The sequence below is a fragment of the Geotrypetes seraphini genome, chromosome 9 (assembly GCF_902459505.1).
Source record: "Geotrypetes seraphini chromosome 9, aGeoSer1.1, whole genome shotgun sequence".
NCBI classification, from domain to species: Eukaryota; Metazoa; Chordata; class Amphibia; order Gymnophiona; family Dermophiidae; genus Geotrypetes; species Geotrypetes seraphini.
Genome location: NC_047092.1, coordinates 49,748,494 through 49,772,407, shown reverse-complemented (window position 1 = coordinate 49,772,407; position 23,914 = coordinate 49,748,494). Strand labels below are relative to the sequence as shown.

Genomic DNA, 23,914 nt, shown 5'->3' with positions numbered 1-23,914 from the left:
CTATGCTCTATGTTCACAGTTGAAGAACTGGGAGCATGACCGCAGAAAACAAAAGCAAATAGGACTGGAGGTGTGGTAGATCATGAATGATTTTCAGAGGACTGCGTACGTGGATAAAGGTCTGACTTCTGTGGTAAGTAAATTAATGGAAACGCTTTAAAAACAGAGAATAGTGATGTTTCTGGAATCCAGTGGATTACAGAACCCGAGGCAATATAGATTCACTAAAGGCAGGTCTTGTCAGATAAATCTGATCATTTCCTTTGATTGGATGACCAGAGCATTAGATATAGGGAGAGCGTTAAATGTGGTATATTTAGATTTTAGCAAAGCCTTTGACAATGTTTCACACAGGCATCTAATAAATAAATTGAGTGCCTTTTTTATGGGCCCCAAAGTTATGGACTGGGTCAGAAACTGGTTGAGTGGAAGGTCATTGGATATCGCTCTGATAAAAGGAATGTTACCTGTGCCGTGCCTCAAGTTTCGGTTCTTGGGTCTGTTCTTTTTAACATTTTTGTAAATGATATTGCTGAAGGGCTTCTTTGCAGATGATACCAAAATCTGCAATAGAGTAGACACTCCTAATGGTGTAAACATGAGGAAGGTCCTAGTGAAGCTTGAGGAATGGTCTGAAATTTGGCAGCTAAGATTTAATGCTAAGAAATGCAAGGTCATGCATTTGGACTACAAAACCCAGAGGGAACAGTGTAGTTTAGGTGGTGAAGAACATTTGTACATGAAAGAAGAGAAGGACTTGGGTGTGATAGTATGTGATAATCTTAAGGTGGCCAACAGGTTGAAAAGTGATGGTAAAAGCTAGAAGGTCGCTTGGGTGCATTGGGAGAAGAATGGCCAGTAGGAAAAAGGAGGTACTGATGACCCTGTATAAGAGTATTGGGACTATATTTAGAATATTGTGTACAATTCTGGAGACCGCACTTTCAAAAAAATATAAGCAGGCTGGAGTCGATCCAGAGAGGAAGGCAACTAAAATGGTTGGTGGTCTACATCATGAGGTATATGGGGACAGACTTAAAGACCTCAATATGTATACTCTGGAGGAAAGAGGAGATATGATAGAGACATTTAAATACCTATGTAGCATAAATACACATGAGGCAACTCTTTCAATTGAAAGGAGACTCCAGAGTGAGAAGGCATAGAAAGAGGTTAAGAGGTGATAGGCTCAGGAGTAATCGAAGGAAATACTTTTTTACAGAAAGGGTGGTATGTAGATGTGTGGAACAGTCTCCCAGTAGAGGTGGTGGAGGCTCAGGAGTAATCGAAGGAAATACTTTTTTGTAGAAAGTGTGGTATGTAGATGCATGGAACAGTCTCCTAGTAGAGGTGGTAGAATTAAAGACTGTGTCTGAATTCAAGAAAATGTGGGACTGGCACACGGGATCTGTTAGGGAGCAGAGGAGATAGTGGATGCTGTGGATGAGCAGACTAGATGGGCCATTTGGCCTTTTTCTGCCATCCTGCTTCTATGTTTCTGTTTACTTTAAAGTTAATGTCCCAGTTTTCTGAAATCCAAGTTAAAATAAACCCTTCACAGTTTAGAAGATATCTAACTGTGTGGATTGCTTTATTGACTGACAGTGGCATGCTGGGTATATGAAATAAAGTGCCAGCTGAACTCCTAAATCTCCTAGTCTCTGTTCTGACCCCAAATCAGAACAAAAGCTCTGTACAGTAAACTGCCTGATGCTTACCCAATCAAACAAAGGTTATATGGGACTTAAAAACACAACGCTCAAAGTATAGACACACAATGGTATTAAAAAAAGCTTTCTAACCTCACTATATGTCAGCAGGAGGTGTGAGTTATTCTTTCGCAATTCCTAAATGGATGAGGTCACTGGGTCCTTCAGCCTTTTTCACCAAAGAACAATTTTCTCTCACCCTCTGAGAGTTTAAGTACACTAAATCACAGTACATTTTTTGAGTGAATAGTACAACAAATACATGTCCTTTAAACTAAAATGAAAATTGTATAGCAAATGCCGACAGAAATTTATGTTTTCAAGCTGTAAGTACCTCATGGCTTTAAGAACAGCTTGAAAACAATATACCACAGCATTGCAGTAGCTTTCCTTCTGCCTCCAGCTAATCCTCGTCCCCCAATCTTTACCAGTCATTATAGAAAGGAACTCCCCCCCAACACACACACAGACAAACGCAACTACTGCTTTTCCTATGCATGGAACATTACAATATATGCTTTGCAAACCTATCTTGTGAAGGAAATGAGGCAACTGCAATGGGCTAAGGGTTCTCTTTGGTGTACAAGGGGTTTGTTTCTGGTCGCTTGAGAGCCTCACAGTGAACACCTATGTGAAAGAGGGCAGAAAGGGTGAGGAACACTTTTACAAAATGTGTTCGCATCCGATCTGCAGTTTGTGGGTCCTGTTCTTGTTAAGTATTCATGGCGAGATCAATACTCAGCTGGCAGCAGTTAGCCTTTTTCTGACTGCCACTGGCATTATTGCCAGATAATTCAATGTCAGACCATGGTTTGGTTTCAGCACTAAGGAGCAAATTCTCAAAACGGCGCCATTAGGGGGTGGTAGGCCACCTAACGTAATCTTTTTTAATTTGTTCAAATGGTGCAGTAATTGACGGTGCCGATTAAAAAAAAAACAATTAAAACATCATTTGAAAAATGGAGGTGCCCAAAACAGCATCTTTGTCTCGACTAAGGGTGACTATGGCCACTGTAGGTGTGCTTAACACCACGAAAGGCCTTAAGCACCGTTAGGCATCTCTGTAGACCTAATTCTTGTAGAAAGTAGGCACCAGGAATTTAGGCTTTTAAAACCTTGACCACATTTCCAGTGCCTACCTTTCACATAGCTACGATTCTCCAAACGGTGCCACTGAATGACTGATACACGATTGGTGGCCATTTTGTAGGCAGCCACCAATAATGGCACCGTTTGTAGACTCCGCCCCTAAATATCCAGTTTATGCAACACTGGCTAACAACAAGCCGATTATGTCAATATTCACCATGGGTTGCCACATAATGTGTTTTATGCTGTTACCCTGGCTGGTTAGGTGCTGAATAATGGATTTAACTGGCCAAGTGTTGACTCTGCCCACTGAACACCCCAAAATAGCCAACAAACTGAAATTCAATGTCGCCAAAACACAAGTTTTCCTTCTGTCTAGAACTAAGTGGGAGAATTACCTTTTCAGTTTTTTACTTGATGGGTAACTCCGTTACTTAGGAGTTTTGAGTGGTTCTTCTTTGTTTTAAAAAAAAACCCCACTTGAAACACATGATTAAAAAACTATTTTTCACACACACACAGTAGAAAATCTTTCTAACACTACTGTTCAGCGAGGCCCCATTGGAGCATGGCGCTGAACAGCAGTGTTAGAAAGTTTTTTCTACCGTGCGGCGGCTTTTTTGAATCCCCTCAAGGGTTCCTAAGGAAGGGGCAGTGTTTCCTGAAACCAAGCCTGGCCATACCTTAAACAGCTTGAGGGAAATCTGGAGTTTAAAAAAGAGAAAGAGTCTCTCATCTTTGGCGATGCCGCTGAAACCTTAATGGCGTTTATGGACATAAGATTTAAAACAAGCTAAGTACAGCACATTTTAGGATTTCCTTTATTTTTTCCACTATGGGACTGAACACGGGTAGGAGCACTGCGACACCGTATTGCTATATTATATTAGTTAGTAAATTGTTATTTTTCACAGAGTTAAGCTCGATTAAGCACACAATGGGCTCCTTTTACAAAGGTGCGCTAGGACCTTAACGCGCGGAATAGCGCACGCTAGACACTACCACCTCTTCTTGAGCAGGCGGTAATTTTTCAGGTAGTGGGCGCTATAGTGCACGCTAATCCAGTGCGTGCGTTAAAAACGCTAGCGCACCTTTGTAAAAGGAGCCCAAAGTGTATGCCAATGATGGTGTTTGGCTAAACTATGAGCATGGTCTCTCCCCTAAAAAGCCTGGGTTTGGTAAAGCAATGGAGCCGTGGTTCTTTTTTTTGAACTTGGCTTCTCAGAGCTTACTACCTCACACTGAAGATACACTGCACTATTTATATTTAGAACAACACTATAACTTCGGTGTTTGTGCAGCTCTCCTACATGTAGATTAGGGCATTTGCTGCAGTACCGATTAAAGGAGGCACTGAAAGAAAAAAGGAGAGGGAAGGTGTGAAAAGGAGTTCTTTATTTTTGCAAGGCAATTCACCTACTCACAAAGCTGGCAAAAGGATGGATGTTTTGATGCAGTTGGGGTTTCAGTGCATAGACCAGGGGTGCCCAACACGTCGATCGCGATCGACCGGTAGCTCAGGAAGGCAACGTGAGTTGATCGCAGAGCCCATCCCGGGCTCCGTGATAGACTCGTGTTGCCGTCCCGATCTACTGGGCCTATCAGCCTTCCTCTCCCCGACGTCAAAGACACCAACGCTGGGCATCCACTTTAGGCTGTTTTTGTCATTTCGGGGGGGGGGGGGGGAACGTGGCAGCGGCAGCAGCAGCCTGAAAAAGAAATCATCCTGGCCGGGGTCGGTGTCATGCTCCGGAGCTTCTACAGCCTTCCTATCTCCCTCTCCCTTCTACCTGCTTCTGGCCACACCCCCTGCTCCGCGGCTCTCTTCGGCAACTCAGCAGCAGCGATCGACACAAGCTTCTGACGTCGGGACCTACCCTCTGCGAGTCCCGCTTGTTTCAACTTCCTTTTTCCACAAAGGCGGGACTCGTAGAGGGAAGGCCTCGATGTCGGCAGCTTGTCTTGATCACCGCTGCTGACGAGTTGCTTAAGAGAGCTGTGGAGCAGGGGGATGTTGCTAGGTGCAGGTAGAAGGGAGAGGGCCAGATGCAGGACTCGTGGTGAGGGAGCAGAAGAGAGAGAGAAAGAGAGAGGGGAGGGAAACAAAAGGAAATATTTCATACTGGGCTGGGCCGGAGTGGAGGGAGGGTGGAAAGATTCTGGCTACAGGGTGCATTAACAAAGGAAAAGGGGGGAAAGCTGAAAATGGAGATAGTGACACAAAGAAGAGAAAGGATAAGCAGGACCTACTGAATAAGGATAGAGATACAGAGGGGACATGAAGAGGAGGTGAAATAGAGACATAGAAGTAATGCTGAAAAAGTGTGTGGGGGGAGATAAAGACATTGAAAGGGCAAATGGTGAACATGGGATAAAGACAAGGACAGAGACAAATGAAGATGCTGAAAAAGTGGTGAGATAGGGATATAGGTGAGATGGACACAAAGAAGGGTGATGTTGGAAAATAGGTGGAATGGTAATTCTGACAGACACAGAAGGGAAATGCTGGACCAAGGAGAGATGGGGCTCAGGCTGGAAGGAATGAGGAGAAATGCCTTGTTGGCCCGGAACTTCCTCTCCTACGCCGGAACTTCCTCTCCTACGTCAGAATTGACGTCAGGGAGCGGAATGCTGGTCAGCGCGACGCTTCTGCAGGGAAAGCTTGGAACGGCGGTGGCTTGGGGGCTGTTCCCCGATGGCGGTGGCAGCAAACCAAGTGGCTTGGGGGAGGGCACGGAGACAGAAAGAAGGAGGAACAGGGAGACAGAAAGAAAAAATTGGGGGAGAGAATGAGGTCTGGAGGAGAGGAAACATACAGGAGGCTGAAAGAAAGGAAGAAAGATTGGATGCAAAGTCAGAAGAAGAAAGTGCAACCAGAGACTCATGAAATCACCAAACAGCAAAGGTAGGAAAAATTATTTTATTTTCAATTTAGTGATCAAAATGTGTCGGTTTTGAGAATTTATGTCTGCGGTCTATATTTTGCACTATGGCTCCCTTTTACTAAACCGCAATAGCGTTTTTTAGCGCAGGGAGCCTATGAGCATTGAGAGCAGCGCGAGGCATTCAGTGTAACTCCCTGTGCTAAAACCTACTATTGTGGTTTAGTAAAAAGGGAGGGGGTGTATTTGTCTATTTTTGTATTTTGTTACTGAGGTGACATTGCATAGAGTCATCTGCCGTGACCTCTTTGAATAATTAACATTTTCTCTGCCTTTCAGTGTGCTTTGTGGGGTTTTTTTTATTTTATTGTTGGTAGATCATTTTGACTTAGTCATTATAAAAGTAGCTCGCAAGCCCATAAAGTGTGGGCACCCCTGGCATAGACCATCCACCCTACTCACCAGATCTTGCTCCATCTGACTATTTTCCGTTTCCAAACCTTAAAAAGAGTTTGAAATCTCAACAATTTTTGAGTGATTTGGAGGTGACTGCAGCAGCAGAGCAGTATTTCAGCGACCAGACATCTGAGTATTTTTTTGGAAGGGTTACAGATACGATGTGCCAAATGTGTTGAACTTAGGGGTGAATATGTGGAATAACTTGTAAGTTTCATGGCTCCACTTCATTCCCTTCTTGGTTGAGATGAGAACTTTTCAGAACCCACTTGTAAATATTTACTTGAGGCCCCCAGTTTCTGATTAGTTAGTTGACTTGGTTTAAGATCTTCTGCCTTTCAAGTAAAGAGCCCTAGATTATGAAATTGACTGCCTGTTCATCTCCGTAAAATTGACACTTATCTTCTCTTTAGAAAGCAACTTAAAGCATACTTACTTCAGAAGGCCTTTTCATAATTCAAACTGCAGTTGTGGTATGAGCAGGTTCTTATTTTACTTCATTTTGGAATTACAAAGGCGCGCTAGCGGTTTTAGCGCGCGCACCGGATTAGTGCACGCTACCTGAAAAACTACCGCCTGCTCAAGAGGAGGCGGTAGCGGCTAGCACGTGCGGCATTTTAGCACGTTAAGGCCCTAACGCACCTTTGTAAAAGGAGCCTTTTATGCTGTTGATTTGTTTTATTGTGTCAAGATGTGACTTTGTTGTATATTCTCCCAGAAGAGGTGGTAGAAACAGAGACTGTGTCTGAATTCAAGAGGGCCTGGGATAGGCACGTGGGATCTCTCAGAGAGAGAAAGAGATAATGGTTACTGTGGATGGGCAGACTAGATGGGCCATTTGGCCTTTATCTGCCGTCACGTTTCTATGTTTCTATTCTATTTGATTTTGATTATGCATGTAATAAAATTGTACTCCTCCAAGAACCATGAAATGCACAGATTATAAGGGCTTCTTTTACAAAGCCACACAGCAAACACTTTTGAAGTCCATTAATTCCCTATGGACATCAGAGCAATTACTAAACTAAACTAAACTAAACCTTAGGTTTTTATACCGCGCCATCTCCAAGGTCGTGGAGCTCGGCACGGTTTACAGGGATTGTAATAAGAAAGGAACTCCAAGGAAAGGGCTAGATGAAGATTGGAGGGAAGAAGAGTGTTAGAGAGCTAGGATGTCAGAGAGGGGGAGAAGTTAGATTTTAGAGAAAAGCCAGGTTTTCAGATGTTTGCGGAAGGGTTGGAGAGCACTCAGGTTCCGAAGGGGGGAGGTGAGGTTATTCCAGAGCTCGGTGAATCTGATGAGGAGGGAAGTCCCCAGTTTTCCTGGGTGGGAAATGCCTTTTAGTGAGGGGAAGGATAGTTTCGATTTTTGGGTAGGTCTGGAGGTACTAAGATTCGAGGAATTCCAGGAAAGAGGAATTAGTGGAGGAAGGATGCCGTGGAGGATTTTGAAGGTTAGACTGATGCATTTGAAGTGGACTCTGGAAGTTATCGGAAACCAGTGAAGCTTGGAAAGGAGTGGTGAGACGTGATCGAATTTACTTTTAGAAAAGATAAGCTTGGCCGCGGCATTTTGGATCAGCTGGAGTCTGTGGAGGTTTTTCTTTGTTAGGCATATGAAGATGGAATTGCAATAGTCCAGTCTGGAGAGGATGATGGATTGGACGAGAACGGCAAAATGTTTTTGATGGAAACAGGATCTTACTACAGCAGCCATTCGGGTCTTTATCTGCCATCATGTTTCTATGTTTGGTAACCTATTTTCACACACTAACTGCATAGTAAGGGCATAATACTCTTTAGTAAAGGGGCTTCTTGACTAGCTAAAGAGGAATATACAAAAGAATAACAAATTTGATTGAAAAATATAGGGCCCAAAATTCTGCCAGCAGCACTTAGTGTTTGCTAACCGCCATAGGCATTATGCTCCAAAATTCAATGCCAGGCATGTCCAGGCTTCGGCACTGAATTTTTGGACTTGCAGAGCCGGTTAAAGTCGGATATGTGCGATAATCAGCACTTAACCAGTTATGGGGCATGCACCATATAAATGCTGGGTTTTACTAATTCCATAGGAATTCTATGAGCATCAGAGCATTTACCTCACCGACCCGCACTAAAAGCCTTTAGTGCTATTTAGTAAAAGGAGCCCAAAGAGAGGACTGACTTTTATGCGATACCAATTAAGTGGTCACCTTGGCCGGTTATGTGATGAATATCGGCACTTAACCAGCCAAGTGCTGACTCTGCCTCCGGAATACCCCCCACAATAGTTTCAAGACAGGTGCTAACTGGACATTTCAGTGGCACTTACTGGTTAAGTACTATTGAAAATGACCAGTTAGCCTCGAATAGGCAAATGACCAGGAGCCACCTGATAACTTTGGAAAATCATTTTGGCCCAGATTCTATAAACGGCGCAAGTATCCGCCAATCAATATCCGCCAAACAATAGCCGCCAATCGAGTGTCAATCACGCATCAGCACCATTTATAGAATTGTGGCTGTTTTTAAAACAGGTGCCTTAAATGTAGGCTAGTGCCTAGGGTTGTCTAAGGATGCCTAAGGCTAGTTCTGGTGCAAACCATGCCCATGTCAGCCTCGGGCACCTTTAGGCATGCCCAAGCGCTTCCATAGGTGTGCAAATGGCACCTTCAATATAGGTGCCATTCGCCACATCGATTTTGTTAAAAAAACATGCATCCTGATTAGTTAGACAGTGGTAGGATGCCTACCGCCGCCTAACTGGTTCAACTCCTACCAATCAAAAACTTGAAAGAGTGCCAAAAATCAAAAAGTCAATTCTTCCAATAGGGGATAAAAACATATTGCACAGTAAAACCTTGTCCTCAGGAAAACCTGAACGTGGTGAGAAAAATCGCAAGGAAGTGTAAACTTTAACATATGCAGGCAAACCATTAAACGTAAAAACGTGGAAAAATGTATATATCTCAGAACTCAGTGCTCCACCATAGCACAGACTCATGTATCAGAAAAAAACCCAAAAGATACATGCAAAATATAAAACTGTAAAAACACACTAAAAAGCATGAATTCAGTAAAAAGATTACCACTCTAATGCAGTATTTAAACCAGACAGATGGATCCATTGCTGTTCCCTTTGCCAGAGCTGTCTCTTGATATTTCCTCTTCTTAAGGGTGGCATAATCTTCTCTATCACCCAACATTTCAAACTCCCAAAAGCATGTTGTTGTTCTATGCAATGGGTTACTAATGGGGCTGCCATTTTTTTTTTTTGGCATTGATGTAGCTTTTGTGTTCTGTTATTCTAATAGTTAATGTTCTCAAGGTTTGGCCAATCTATAACAGATCACTAAATAGCGTATACTACCATGCTTGATTGCCAATCAGAATTCTGTTCTAAAATATATTCCTTCCCATCTACCAGATCAAAAAGGGAAGTAATTGTGGCCATAATATTACAATTTGAACAGTGGCCACAGGGAGAATGTCCATGAGGTCGAGATTCTTCTTGAAGTCCAAAACTTTCCTTTGAAGTATGGCAAAGCCAATCTCCCAAATTCCTATTTCTAGACTGAGCAAAGATAAATCTTTTATTTGCAAAGCATGGCAATGTTTTAAGAAGCGGAAGATGTTTTTTTATATTTCTTAATGATCTTCTGAATTGTATGTGTCTGTTTAAGAACACAAGAAATTGTTTCAACTTGTTCTTGAGACTGTCTATATTCCAGCAGGGATTCTCTAGGGTTATTTAATGCCCTTTTCTTTGTTTTTTTCACAGGCGAGATTTAAATTTTTCTTCAAGTATCTTAGCTTCTTGAAGATACATATCATTTGAATTACATACTTATCTATATCTAAGAAATTGGGCAAAGGGAATACTTGTTTTAAGATGAACAGAGTGTTTCTGTCTATGTCTTTATGAAAAATTGAAGTCAACAATTTACCATACACCAATTGTACTGAAACATCAAGAAATCTGATCAGGGTGGCATTATACGACATGACATATTTAATTGTGTGGTGAATCTGATTCAAAGCGGTATTAAATTGCATCAGTTGATCTACTGAACCTGTCCAAATAAGGAAGATGTCATCAATGAAGCGCCACCAATTCTGGACCAATTGAAACCTTGGAAGCTGGTAAATCTTATTTTCTTCCAACCAGGACATAAATTAGATTATTCAATTTTGGAAGCACTTACTTTGAAAACAGAACATTTTGAATGTATGAAAATGTACAAATATTTGTGTGTGGAGTTTTTTTCAGACCCTTGATGATACAGACTGCTTATGGTACAGTGCAGTCCCGGCGGTCTGTGTATGAGGTTTGTTTTTCTCCACTTTTTTTGCTTATTATTTAGTATGTGTCTCATTATCATTGAATGACTGAGTGATCCTGCAAGAACTTATTCAACAGTACGTATATCGTATTTCTATTTTCTGCTTTGAGACTGAACCATAAAGGAGAGAAAGGAAGTGACAACAGAAGAAGAGAGTTAGAGAAGGGATAAGCAGGGTGGAGCTGGAGAAAGCAGGTGACAAAAAAAGTGTTTCCACTTCCCTGTTGCTCAATGGACTCCAAGTGACCACAAGGGGACTTTTTTTCTGGATTTTATGAGGTTCAAAATAATGGAATTTCAGATGAAAAAGCACTCTGCTATATTACGTACTCAGAGAAATAAAACTTCCAAGATGATTCTTGCAATTGTCTAAATCAGGGGTTCTTAATCTGGGATCCATGGATGAGTTTCAGGGCATCCGTGAGGGTCAAGTAAAATATTTATATTCACTATACATCCTGGTACTGTTGATTTTTCTCGCAAATAACAAGAGAGGAGTAGTAGTAATGGTAGTAGAAAACGTAGTAGTAGTAGCTCTGTTTTAATTTACAAAAGAGGATTGTATTTCATAATTATAATGAGTGGCCATTATTTTTTGCATAATAAAGGAGTGATTTTTTTTAGATTGATTACTTTGTGTATGTCATATATGTATGAGACAATCAAATCTCGATAAATAAAGTACATTATATTCATAGCATGCAAAGTTGTGCTTATGTGAATATTTCTGGGGAAGGGGGCCCATAGCTTTCATCAGATTTTTAAAGTGGTCCATGACTCAAAAAAGGTTAAGAATCACTGGTCTAGATGGTGCTGCATCTGTGTTTGCTTGACATTGTCAGCCATTTGCTTCAGGCATCACCCTGAAAAAAAGCCACAGCAAGATGGCCGAAACATCGGTCAAGCAATTTCAGATGTGGCACCACTTGGACAGCTGCCAAGAATCACCAGCTGCAGAAGCTTAAGAGAACAGAAACTCTGAGATATTATAAACTTACCCTTAATGCTTCTATCACAAGATCTCTGGCTTCCAGCTCGCCTTCCATTATGCTTAGCAGGAACCGTAGTTCTGGCTTGCTAAGGGTATCCACATCAAACTCCTTTTTCTGTGAAGTTAATGTGAATTGGTGAGTTTCATGGGTTAGGATATATGCAAGCATGAAATTTAATTTTGTCCTACATATGATTTAATGGGACTAACCTCATGCAACTTGGGGAGAAGTTATCAAGGTGCACACCTTGATTTGCCATGAGATTCAGCAACATGAAGTAGCTCAATCTTGCAGGTTGCTGAATCCCATGGTACAAAAATAATGCTGCTTGCAAACCTCGATTATCCCAGGCTGACAGAACAGCTCCCCCCCCCCCCCCCCCAAGCTTCAATATCTCCCCTGACTTAATCTCTACAACCTCAAAGATTCCAGACCCCCATTCCCCCACCTCCCTAAAGGCTCAGGGTCTGCCCAATCCCAAAAGGTCTAAGCCCCACACATGATCCCTAGTAGTTACACTATTTTAAGGACAGTACCAGACTGGGCGGGAAAGATTAGGAATCACTTCTGTCCTAAGACTCCCTAGACCACCAATGATTGATATGATAGGCCCTTTTGGATGTCTGGGGGTGGGGAGAGGTTTGGGCCTTTTTGAGGGTGGAGGGTGGGCAGGGCTTGAGCCTTGTGGGAGGTGAGAAGTCTGGAGCCAGGGAGGCGACTGGAGTCTTTGGGGAGGTGAGGATAAAGCTGGGGTTCTTTTGCTGTGACTTATGGACCCAAATACAATTTGCAATGTATCACTCAAGTTGGGTTATGGTATTTGCATAATAATAAGATGCATGTATCTCATTAGTAAGTAACCTGTGGCAGCTTAAATACCTCCATGGCAATTTAAGCCTAACTGAATAATTAAGTTAGGTGGCTAGATTGGCTAGGTGTACTGCTTATAGAATCTGGGCCAAATTCCCTAGGGCAGAAGTACATGAATAATCTCATTTAAAAATTTTGGCAAACTATCTTTTATATGTACATGCAGTTACATTATTATGTATTGTCACCTTTTGCTCATTTCAGACCCGACCAAGAAGGCTCTGACTTCGAAAGCTAGTCAGAAAATTATTAAATAACACCTTATCTCCTTTTTTTTGTTTTGCACTGGCGGGGTATCAAATAAATAATAAACATATTATCTTTCAAGTGGACTAACACGGCTACCACATTATTTCATCCATGATTACCCCAAAGAGGTTCAAAGGGAGATACAAAGTTTTCTCTTCAACTGATCATCTCCTCTGGTGCTAGGATGAATTTTCTGTTTCAATAAAACCAAAAGCACTTCCATCGCCACAAGAAGCACAATTTCACAGCTGGATTTCTTTATCCCTCCTTTTAGCTGTGCTCATATCCTCCCTAATGCTATCTTCATATTTCCTTACTGTGCATCCTGAATTAAAACAACAGGTTTATAGCGGAACATAATTATATGAATTACACAGTTACCATGACAACCGATGGTGCTCATCACAGCAAATGTGGTGTCTCCATTATTAAAACTATCAGCCCATGTAGAAAAAGGACAAAGTGAGCACTAGCCACAGTTATAGAAACCATTCAATTAATTTAATTATCAGCTGTGGAACTACTAAACAGCATGAAGATTTCTTTTAACTTTCTGAAGAAATAAGGGTCAAATCAGTGAGCCGTGGGTGATGCAGATTATTGGATTAGTTCAATACGAAGGGGAGCTGAAAAGTTCTCAGCCCAACCAACCAACTTCCTAAATTCTGAGCATTATTTTGTCACTGTAGCTGAAAAGAGCGTTATCTTATTTCGTTAACGTCAATTTTCAGAAACAAAATTCTGTGTTTTTGACATTGTTTCAGATCATTGATTGAACCATATCCACGTCATTCTCTTCTTGGTTGGGCTGGTAGACCCTTATAGGTCACGGTGAGCCCCCCAAACCACCTCCAGAATCCCCTAGACCCACTTATCTACCACCCTAATAGCTCTTATGGCTGCAGGAGCCACTTATATGCCAGTACAAAAGGGTTTGGGGGGTGTATAGGAGAGTGCACATGTTTCAGTATCAATGCAGTGATTACAGGGGCTTATGGGCATGGGTCCTCCTCTCTATGGATCCCTAACCCACTCCCAAGATGACTTAAGCTGCCTCTGTGCTGGACAACTAGGCTTTCCTATGCCAGGCGGCCAAGTGATGATGGTCTGGAGGCAGAATTTTAACTTTCGGTTATACATGCTGAACGACTAAGTCTAAGCTGGCCCACGTCCCACCCTCGACACTCCTCCCGAAACGCACCGTTTAGCTTTGGTCGTTCAGCGGCACTATGAAGAATAATAATAATAATAACAACAGTTTATATACCGCAGCACCGTGAAGTTCTATGTGGTTTACAATAATTAAAAGATGGTACAACTTGAGTGGAATAAACAGAGTTAAGAGCTAGTGATTAGCAGGTAGAGATTAACAGTTATTTTGGAGTAAGGCCTAGGTCGTTTAGAAATATGTCCAAAACCCGTTTTTAGTATCAGCACTTGGACGTATTTGGGAAATGTTCGTCCAAGTGCCGACTTAGACCGGTTTTGGGACGTTTTTCTATTTCGATTATGAGCCCCATATTCTATAAACAGAGCCATAAGTTAGCTACCGCTGCCTAACTTAATTGTTTTAATTGGCACGGTAATTGACTGCATCCTTTAAAACAAATTAAAAGCTCATTAAAAAGAAGTAGACACAGGGAGGTATCTACAGTATAGGTGCCATTAATGTGTCTACTGCAGGACGCCTAACGGTGCCTTATATTTAACTGGGCGTGGTTAGGGGGCGGAACAGGACTTAATCGCCTTTAGGCACAATTCACTAAAGATCTTAGATGCCTGCAATGTAGGCCAGTAAAAAGCTGGCCTACATTGCAGGCTTCTAAGTTTTTTTTCTTAGACGTCATTAGCCATGATTAATTTAATTTAATGGCACCTAAGCATGATTGACACGCAGTCGGCAGCCATTTTAGTAGACACCAATGATTTAGGCACCATTTACAGAATCCAGACCTTACTGCCTCCAATTTGGAGGCAGTAAGGGCTCCTGTGTTAAGTCTACATTATTCCGGCACCTAACAAGTGAGGAAAACCATTTAAAGATTATTAAAATCGTTTTCAAACAAAAAAATGTAGGCGCCTAGAAAAATGGTGCCTTCATCGCTGCAACAAAGGTGCTTTATGAAGCCTAATGCCACTGTACCGAAAGCAGCGTAAGGCATGATAAAGCGCATCTGTAGCCATGATTCACATAAAAAGTAGATGCCAGAAGTATAGGCCTTTAAAACCCTGGCCTACATTTCCGGCACCTATCTTTCACGAAACTGCAATTCTAGAAATGGTGCCATTGTGTGATTGACATGCAATCTCGCAGTTATTTTTTAAGCAGATGACAGCACTGTTTATAAAATCTGGCCCATAGTGGGCACTAATGATAGAGTGCTAACTGAATAGTGTATCTCGTTTGCCCACTCTCCACACCAACTTATGACTGCACAGTTTGCGTGTACACTACTGCTACTACTTATCACTTATATAGTGCTGAAAGGCATATGCAGCGCTGTACATTTTGACATTTATAGACGGTCCCTGCTCAGAAGAGCTTACAATCTAACTTGGACAGACAGACATGACATAAAGGGTTGAGGATGTAGAACCCAAGGTAAGAGACGTTAGGAGTCGAAAGCACTCCCAAAGAGTTGGGCTTTTAACTGGGCCTTGATCACTGCCCGAGACTGAGCCTGCCATATGCCTAATGCAGCTTAGTAAAAGTGTGTTAAGAGGATGAAGGAAGAGAAGATGGAGAGAAATACACCAAGATATGCACTTGCCAGGAAAGAAGTGCAGTTCTTTCTTGGTAGGTAACTACTTAAGGAATTTTAGAATCGCTGATGAATACATTTTTTGAGTACCAGTCAGAAGACACTTTTGTTTCTCTTTAATTAAACTTTGCATGGAGTGAGACATTTTGTTCAGGATAAAGCTTTTGCTGAGAAGAAATGTAAAACTGCACACTGGAAAAAGTGCTGAAAGGACCAAAACTGAGTCTGCAGAATGAAGTGCCACCTGGTCGGGATCAAACAATTCTCACTGCATTTTTACAGATGGTAGAGAATAGTGAAAGTTAACTGGCTTTCTCCTAGTAGTACAGATCCCATCTCATTACCAGGCCTAAACTATAGCTCTTAAGATATTTTTTAAACTCCAAACCTTTCACTAACCCACATAAAGAACGTTTACAAGCACATTACAACTGTAAATGTCCAGAATACAGTACTCCCCTGATATTCGGGGGAGTGGGGGGTTCTGTATGAAACATTTCAATCCTCTGAAGCAACCTGCTCTACTCTGTAACACCTCTGGACATATCCAGAAATCCTTTTCTGTAATCCGCCTTGAACCGCAAGGCAATGGCGGAATAAAAATCACGAATGTAATGTAATGTATCTGATCTCTGGCAAGATGTCTTTCACCCTTTCTTTGTCTGAGCTGTGTTATTTTTCTATCCAGCCACCTACCATGCCCATATTTAAAAACATGTAAAACTTAGACTGATCAAATATAGGTGAGGAGAAACTAAACTCTTTAGTGTTTCACTTGATCCGGATAAAATGGTGCGCTCATGAAAAAATATATACATTTTCTTTTCAAGCTACGTAATATTTGCGACAAAAATTCAGTCTCCATGAGATCAATGTTAAAGAGCAGAAAAAATTCACAAAGTCAGCTGTGCAGTTAAATTCTCTGTTGGCACATATTACGTAGGAGAATGTGCGTAACTGACCCAGTTAGAGCATGAAGCTGAATTCTCATTTGCACATACAGTATCACCTTTAACAGGCATAAATTTTCTCCTGAGAGCTTTCGCACAGTACTTGGTGAGTAACTATGAAACAAAATTATGCATACCAGTTCATTATCAATGAACGCATGGTTAATCTTTTTATGCTAAGCACTTTCCCCCTCATTCTAAAAATGTTCAGACAGTTGTATTTATGGAATAGTTACCACTTACGTTTGTAACTTAGGGGCCCTTTTACTAAAGAGTGGTAAAATCTGGATCTAATGTGTTTTAATGTCGGACTCTCCCAAGTGTCAAGGCCAGATTTCTTTTCAATAAAATATATTCTATTGCAGGTCACATGCTAATTCAGTCATCAGCCTGCAGCATCTGTGTAGAGTTAATGCAAGAACACCTACAGTCTCCAATTATTTAAGGGGCCGTAGGTGCTTTTGCATTAACTCCGCATTACCCTGTTATCATAATGCACTAAAAACATAAGTAGTGCTGTACTGGGACAGAGTGAAGGTTCATCAAGCCCAGTAACCTGTTTCCAATAGTGGCCAATCCCAAGTCATAAGTACCTGTCAAGATTCCAACAAAACAAAATAGATTTTATTCTGCTTATCCAGGAATAAGCAGTGGATTTTCCCATCCATCTTACTAATAGCTTTTACACTTTTCTTTTAGGAAATTATCCAAATCTTTTTTTTTTTAAACCTGATAAGCTAACTGCTTTTACTACTAGGCGGATAAAACAGCAATGCCCACTGTCTGCCGACATGCCCCCTTCAAAAATATTTTCTAAAAATTGGTAACACACTGGTTAGTGTAAGCAAACAAGCAAAATATTGCAACATGCTTTAAAGACATTTCCGTGGTAGCTTGTTCTTGGGCACTAACAATGCTTTAGGGGCATAATGCCCTTTAGTAAAAGGGTCCATTAATTACTTAATACCCTTTAAATTAACATCAATGGGTCTTACACATTTGAACACTGCGAATGTATATAAAATAATATTGTAAATAAGAATCATAACAGACTCAGTCTTCTATAAATGGTCCATACCTATATAAATGGTACCTAAAACATATGAACACCAATATAAGGTAAGGTCACTTATCTGGGAAGAACACTGAGAATTCTGCATGCAAAGCTGTGTATGGTATAGGTTGACTGGTGTTTATGTGTATATATCAAAAAAATGTTTGCATAATAACCCCCCGTTTTATTATGCAGTGCAAGCTAAATGCTGAGCTGCCCATTCTAATCCTATGTGCAGCTCAACTTTAGCTTGTGCTTCTCAGCAGCGCAGCTTGAAAAAAGGGTGTGGGGGTATGTGAGTCTATTACGGGTGGATTTTATTTAAATCAAATCAATTTGTTTATTTAAAACTTTATACCCCACCTAAAGATCTAAGTGGATTCCAAGCAACATGCATAATCAGCTTACAAAAATACATACATGTATAAAATACTATCTATTTAAATCATGATTTGAATCACTAGTCAGAAAGACTTGATTTAAATCATGCCAGTGACGTTATGAATGGATTAATGGAATTCATTTACCAAAAATAATTAAACATTGCATGAATATACAGCCTCATGCTACAGATTTAAAAACTAATCCTTATTTCATGATAAATAGCTTTTGGACTATAATGTATTTTCAAATAGAAACTATACTTAGATAGATTTTCCCTCTTAAAAGCATTTTACTTTTAAAAAAATACAATTTAAATTAAAAAATCAGATTTAAATTTAAAAAAATCCAATTTTATCCACCCTGTTTGAAATAATATGAAAAACATGAAATTTTGATTTTTCTGCTCTTTTTTTTTGCCAACATGAATAAACACAGCCTATGTCATCGACATGCTATGTCATTTCAAATGAATGTACATCCCTATTAACAATGCAATTAAAATAGATAAGGAAATACAATATCATTAAAAGTAAAAAACAAACAGAGCAAGAGTAGGTAATGAGGGTTAAAGAAAAACAAGAAGAAACACAATTTTACATCTTATTCTGGTCTCTGACTATTGCTAAGGATCTGATTCACCATAGGCTTGGAGGAACAGATCAGTTGCCAACACACTTTTGAATCTGTTGCCATTCAATTCACTCCATAGCTCTGGGGTAAGAAAATTTCACTATGTGATCATGTTGGACCTTGAGTTTTCAAAGTGGTTGGGTCGGCAGATGTTTTCCCACACCTTTATGCACCCTTCCCAGTGTACTGCTTTCCTTCATTCCTGTAAAACTTGGAGTCACTATTGCTCCTGGAAGTGTGGAATGGATGAGAGGGGAACTGTAGGTAGAGGAATATCTGCTGTCTGTGACATATTGGTGGTGGGGGCGAGAGCATCAGGTAAAACCTAACATAGTGAGATTTATGGGAAAACAAGATGGCAAGCAAAGGTAGCTATAAGATTTGCTTTCTCTTGGCAAGTGCCTTTCCCAGGCTGGTGGTAGGTTTTGATCCTTCCCACTCAGGGTTCAATGGGTCCCCATTCCCTTGAGCAACTTTCCTCCATGTAGTAGAGGTTGAAGCACTCATATTCAATGATCCCCATAGAGTGGATATCTTCAGTCTGTTCAGTTTCAAAGTGTTAGGTGCCTAAGGAAGATCTGTTATCCTTCGCTTCATCTTCAGCAACTGCATAATCTCTCCAAGGGCCTTATCACCATTTCAGCCATGCTGTCTTCCATTGGATATTATGGGCTGCTAGAGATAGTTTTCTGGCTGGCGATCCCTCTTCTAACACAACTTTGTTACTTGTTTGTCGTTCCTGTCTCCTTCTTGCACCTAAGGCCATGAGCTGAGTAGCAACGCAGAACAAGATTCAAGCAGAACTGTTCCAACAAATTGTCTGGGAAGCATATAGTCATGTAGGCAACACCCAGAACGTATGGACATTGCTAGGCAAACTTCTATGGTCTATGTCCCAGCAATAGTAAAGATAGACCAGGATGAAATATTTTATACCACATTCATTGTTGATTTAATCATGAATTGATTACGAGTGGGATTGTTGGGCAGACTGGATTTCCCACTCAGATCTTTACCTGCCAACATCTACTATGTTGCTAATAGTGAGTGGAGTCCATTACTTATGGCTCTGGCTCTTGGCACCCTGACAGAACAGGCAACTCAGCTGCACTATACTGCAATCCCCAACTCCCTGTACCTCCAGGATGTGAATCTTTTTTTTTTTTTTTTTTAATTTCTTTATTGATATTTTGAACTTGACAATGTATACATTTGAAAAATCGAAAAAAAAAAAAAATTATATGAAAATACACTATTAACATCAGAAATATTACAATAAAAATTTTAAATCCCTTCTTAACCTATAACAGTAATGATATTATATTATACTCATCAATATTATAGAATATTATGAAATTTATACCTCTAAATAAATAATACACCCCCCCCCCACCCTGGATGTGCAAAGGAATCTAACATAAAGAAAAGGAATCACTTTAATTATAATGTGACAAAATTAATTAATGGACCCCAAATCCCCTTAAAGGATTTAACAAACCCTAAACGCTCTGCCATAATCTTTTCATATTTATATGTTGCACATACAGTTGCCCACCAAAAACTAAAATTAATCCTATCATGATTTTTCCAATTAGATGTGATCATTTGAACCCCTATTCCTGATAAGATCATGAAAAGGCGACTATTATTTCTATCCATAGTGGGTTTATCATGCAGAATCGTTCCAAAAATTATTGCTTCATATGTCAAAGGAATAGAGGATTGAAGAATATTATTAATTTGCCCCCAAATCGACTTCCAAAAGCCAAGTATCAATGGACAAAAAAATAAAAGATGATCCAAAGTCCCAATATCAATATGACAATGCCAACATCTATTAGATTTAGAACTATCTACTTTATTCAACCGAACTGGAGTCCAAAAAATTCTATGTAATAAAAACAACCATGTTTGTCTCATAGATGCTGACATTGTACATCTTAATCTCCAAGTCCAGATTCGTGGCCAACGAGAAACAGAAATATGCTGTTTTAACTCGATACTCCAAATATCTCTAAGACTATTTTTTGGTTTTTTATTTAAAAATCCAGAAATCAATTTATACCACTGGGCAGCCTGGTGAATCTGATGTGGACATTGGGCTAACAGTAGTTATTAGCAAGGTACTAACAGTCATGTGCTATTACTACTAGGCTCCATCCCCTTTCGAGTATAGATGTCTCTGCTAGCCAAGCTAGCTAGCTCACTCAGCCTATTCAATAAAAACTCCCTGGCCCATGATGGCTGTTCTTTTCTAGGTGCTTTGAGAAAGTCCATGCAACTCATTATAGAATCTTAGGTCTTAGGGGTTCGCAACTCAGACCTTAGGACACACCCATCCAGTGGCATAGTAAGTGGGGAGTGGGGGAAGGCGGTTCTTGGTGGGGGTGCCGGCACCTATGCTCCTCTCCACTCCGCTCCTTCCCACTCCTCCCCCCACCACCGTGCCTCTAGCTCTTCGCAGGCACAAGCATCAACTGCAACCTGCTGCTGGTACCGGCATCAGCTCTCCCTCCAACATCACTTCTGGGTGCCACACCTAGCTGTGACGTCAGAGAGCCGACACTGACAACAAGCTGATGATGATGCTCACACTAGGAAAATTAAAGAGGTATAGGAGGAGGGAAGGGGGTGCGCATGTGGCATGGTAGTAGGAAAGGAGCAGGATGGCAGAGAAGCGAGCGGGAGAGGGGTGCCACTGTCCCGGGCACCTCTCATCCTCGCTACGCCACAGCACCCAGCTAACCAGGCTTTCAGGATACCGACAAAGAATATGCATGAGGTAGATTTACATACAATGGAGGTAGTGAATGCAACTTTATCTCATGCATATTCATTGTGGATAGCCTGAAAACCTGACTGGCTAGATGTGTCCTCAGGACTGGATTGAGAACCACTGCACTAATCTAATTATGCATCTCCTATATTAGCACACTCACAAATTCACTGCACAGCGTCTTGGTTTTCTCTTGGCCTCTCTTCCCCTGTGCCAGAGCAGCGCCTTCCCTACCTCTCACTATTGTGTCTACAGGCATCTGTATGTTCACAAGCATGCAAGGGGGGGGGCATGATCATTGGGGTAAGATTCAGCAGTTACATTCACCCTTCACTGGCAGCACTGGTGAGAGAGTCAACCAAGTAGAAGTAATAGGCACCAATAGGAGGCAGAACGAACAGCCACCCGGCCAATCATGTGCTCCTGTGTCACAAGATGTTTCAAACTAGGTAGTGAATAAGAGCAGAAAAAGTCAGAATGGAATGCTAAGAATGTAAGAAAAAAAAAAAAAAGCTGCGGCTTTGAGCGTGTTCTGAAGATGACACCACAAGGGTGTGGGTGGGTTTAACAGAGCATTCCAAGTAGGAAGGAGAGCCAGCAGGTCCTGTTCACGAAGCACATAACAGCTTGAAACTGAAAATGGTTAACAATGTACTTACGAGCACCACAGGAAATTACAAAATATAATGTTCTCTATTGAAGTGACAACAATCTCATTTGAAGCTGCACAGAATTTGCTACAAAATTTTTTTTAAAGTTACCCACTTACAAACTTTCAGCCTCGATGAGTAGTTGATATAGTAGTTGATGAAAAGGGGTTTTACTTTCTGTTCCTAGCCAGCCTGAAAAGAGAACATTAGTCACAAAATCTATATGGTAGATGCCCCAGTATAAAATGGCTGTTTTAGCTCTGCTCCTAAGAAAACTCTATGAAGGTAATTATATATCTGTGTACCTATGTATAGATACCCAGAGGGCACCTGATTGGAGCAGTGGTTCATGCCATGTTAATATCAAGACTGGATTACTGCAATGCACCCTACACTGGTCTGACTACAAAGGGTTTGCACCATTCCAATTGATTCCAAATGCTATGTAGCAAGACTGACAGAAGGTTGCGACGTGATCACTTCACAACATTTCTGCAAAACCTTTACTGGTTGCCAGTACAATACAGGGCTAAATTTAAAACTCTGTACCCGACTTTCAAGATCCTTAAAGGAAATGAGCCAGAGTACTTGAAGAACAGGATCTCCCTCTACACACCTCCAAGGTTGCTTTGGTCCTCCAAAGGAATCTCCGTAACTACACCCTCTCCAAAGGACATCATTTGATGTGACACCCACCAACAAGCCTTCTTGAGTAGCTCCCACACTCTGGAGCTACTCAACGCAGGACTCTCTCTACTTCGGGGAAAAAGGTGTTCAGGAAATAAATGAAAGTTTGGCTCTTCTAAGCAGTGGTGTAGAAAGGTGGGCAGGGAGGCAGACCACCCCAGGTTCCATTTTGGTGGGGGCCTCTCCACTCCCTCCCCCCACCCCTTGTATCTCTTTGGCTCTTTGTTGGTGCAAGCAGCATCTCCAACCTGCTGCATGCTCTGGTCTCAGCTCTCCCTCTGAAGTCACTTCCTGAAGTCATTTTACCGTAGAGGGCACAGCTGTGAACGTCACATAACCCCCTTATAATTTACGGTGAGCCCTTTAAAACTCCCCCAAAACCTACTATACCCACATGTCTACCACCCCAATAGCCCTTATGGCTGCAGGTGGCACCAATATGGCAGTATGGTGGGATTTTGGTGGGTTTTAGGAATTCTATGAGTGTCAGAGCTGTTACCGCTGCAGCCGGCGCTAAAAACGCTAGCACGGCTTTACAAAGGAGAGGGTTAGTCACGGGGTCAACCGCCACAAGTATGCTATAAATCAAGCCTAACTTTAGATGTGGTCGATAGAATAATGCAAAGCCCATTTTTTTCCACGCTGAATTTTCTGGCACCATATACAGAATCTGGCCTTTTGGTGCCTAGGTTTTAGAGCCCTTTGCTTAATTGGGCCCAGTTCCTGGTGTTTTTCTATTATTTTTATCATTTCAAATGCATTTATTGAATTCAGCAAGGGGTGTGTATGAGAAAATACAACCAATCCATCCACAGAATAACTAATTCCCATTCACTGTTTGCAGAGGGTGAAGATTCAAGAGTAAGAATCAAAGACAAATTCAAATTAACACCCCCCCCCCCTTTACAAAACTGCCGGCGTGTTGAATGCTTTGTGCTTCTCGGATGCTAATAGGAACTCTATGGTCATCAGAGCAGTGAACAGCATTTAGCACGCCGACTGGCACTAAAAGCCTCTTGCCCAGTTTTATTACAAAAAAGGGGGGATAAATATATGTAATAATGGAAAGAGAAAAAGTTCCCATAATGCCATATCCAAGGATACAGACATAATGCTGTGGAAAATAAATAAAAGAAGGAAAACAGCAAATGTCTGAAATTTCATAAGAACGCAGCAATAGCATTATTTGGCTCTAGTCGGAAAATGCAACAAAGCTTTATCTGTTGAACTCTCTCTATTTTTAACCTCAACTGCCTGGGTTTCCCCCAACTTACTGTCCAAAAAAGGCTTCGTTTGACTGAACTCATAAAAAAATAAACACATCTAACAGTCAGAAAGTTTCAAAAAAGATTTGCAGGGCAGAAAATAGCTGGGCTTCTTTTTTTTTTTTCAAACAGCAAAAACTATCAGTTAGGAAGCAAACTTCCTGATTCTATTCTGAGTTGCTCT

At 41.2% G+C, this 23,914-nt stretch overlaps 1 protein-coding gene across 1 annotated transcript in view; it reads right to left on the bottom strand.

Moving 5' to 3' along the window:
* Positions 1–23,914, bottom strand: part of CTTNBP2 (cortactin binding protein 2) — a 330,426-nt gene that overhangs the window by 283,631 nt on the left and 22,881 nt on the right. The window contains 1 exon segment of the mRNA XM_033959698.1: positions 11,460–11,567. Coding sequence (XP_033815589.1) covers positions 11,460–11,567 — 108 coding nt within the window.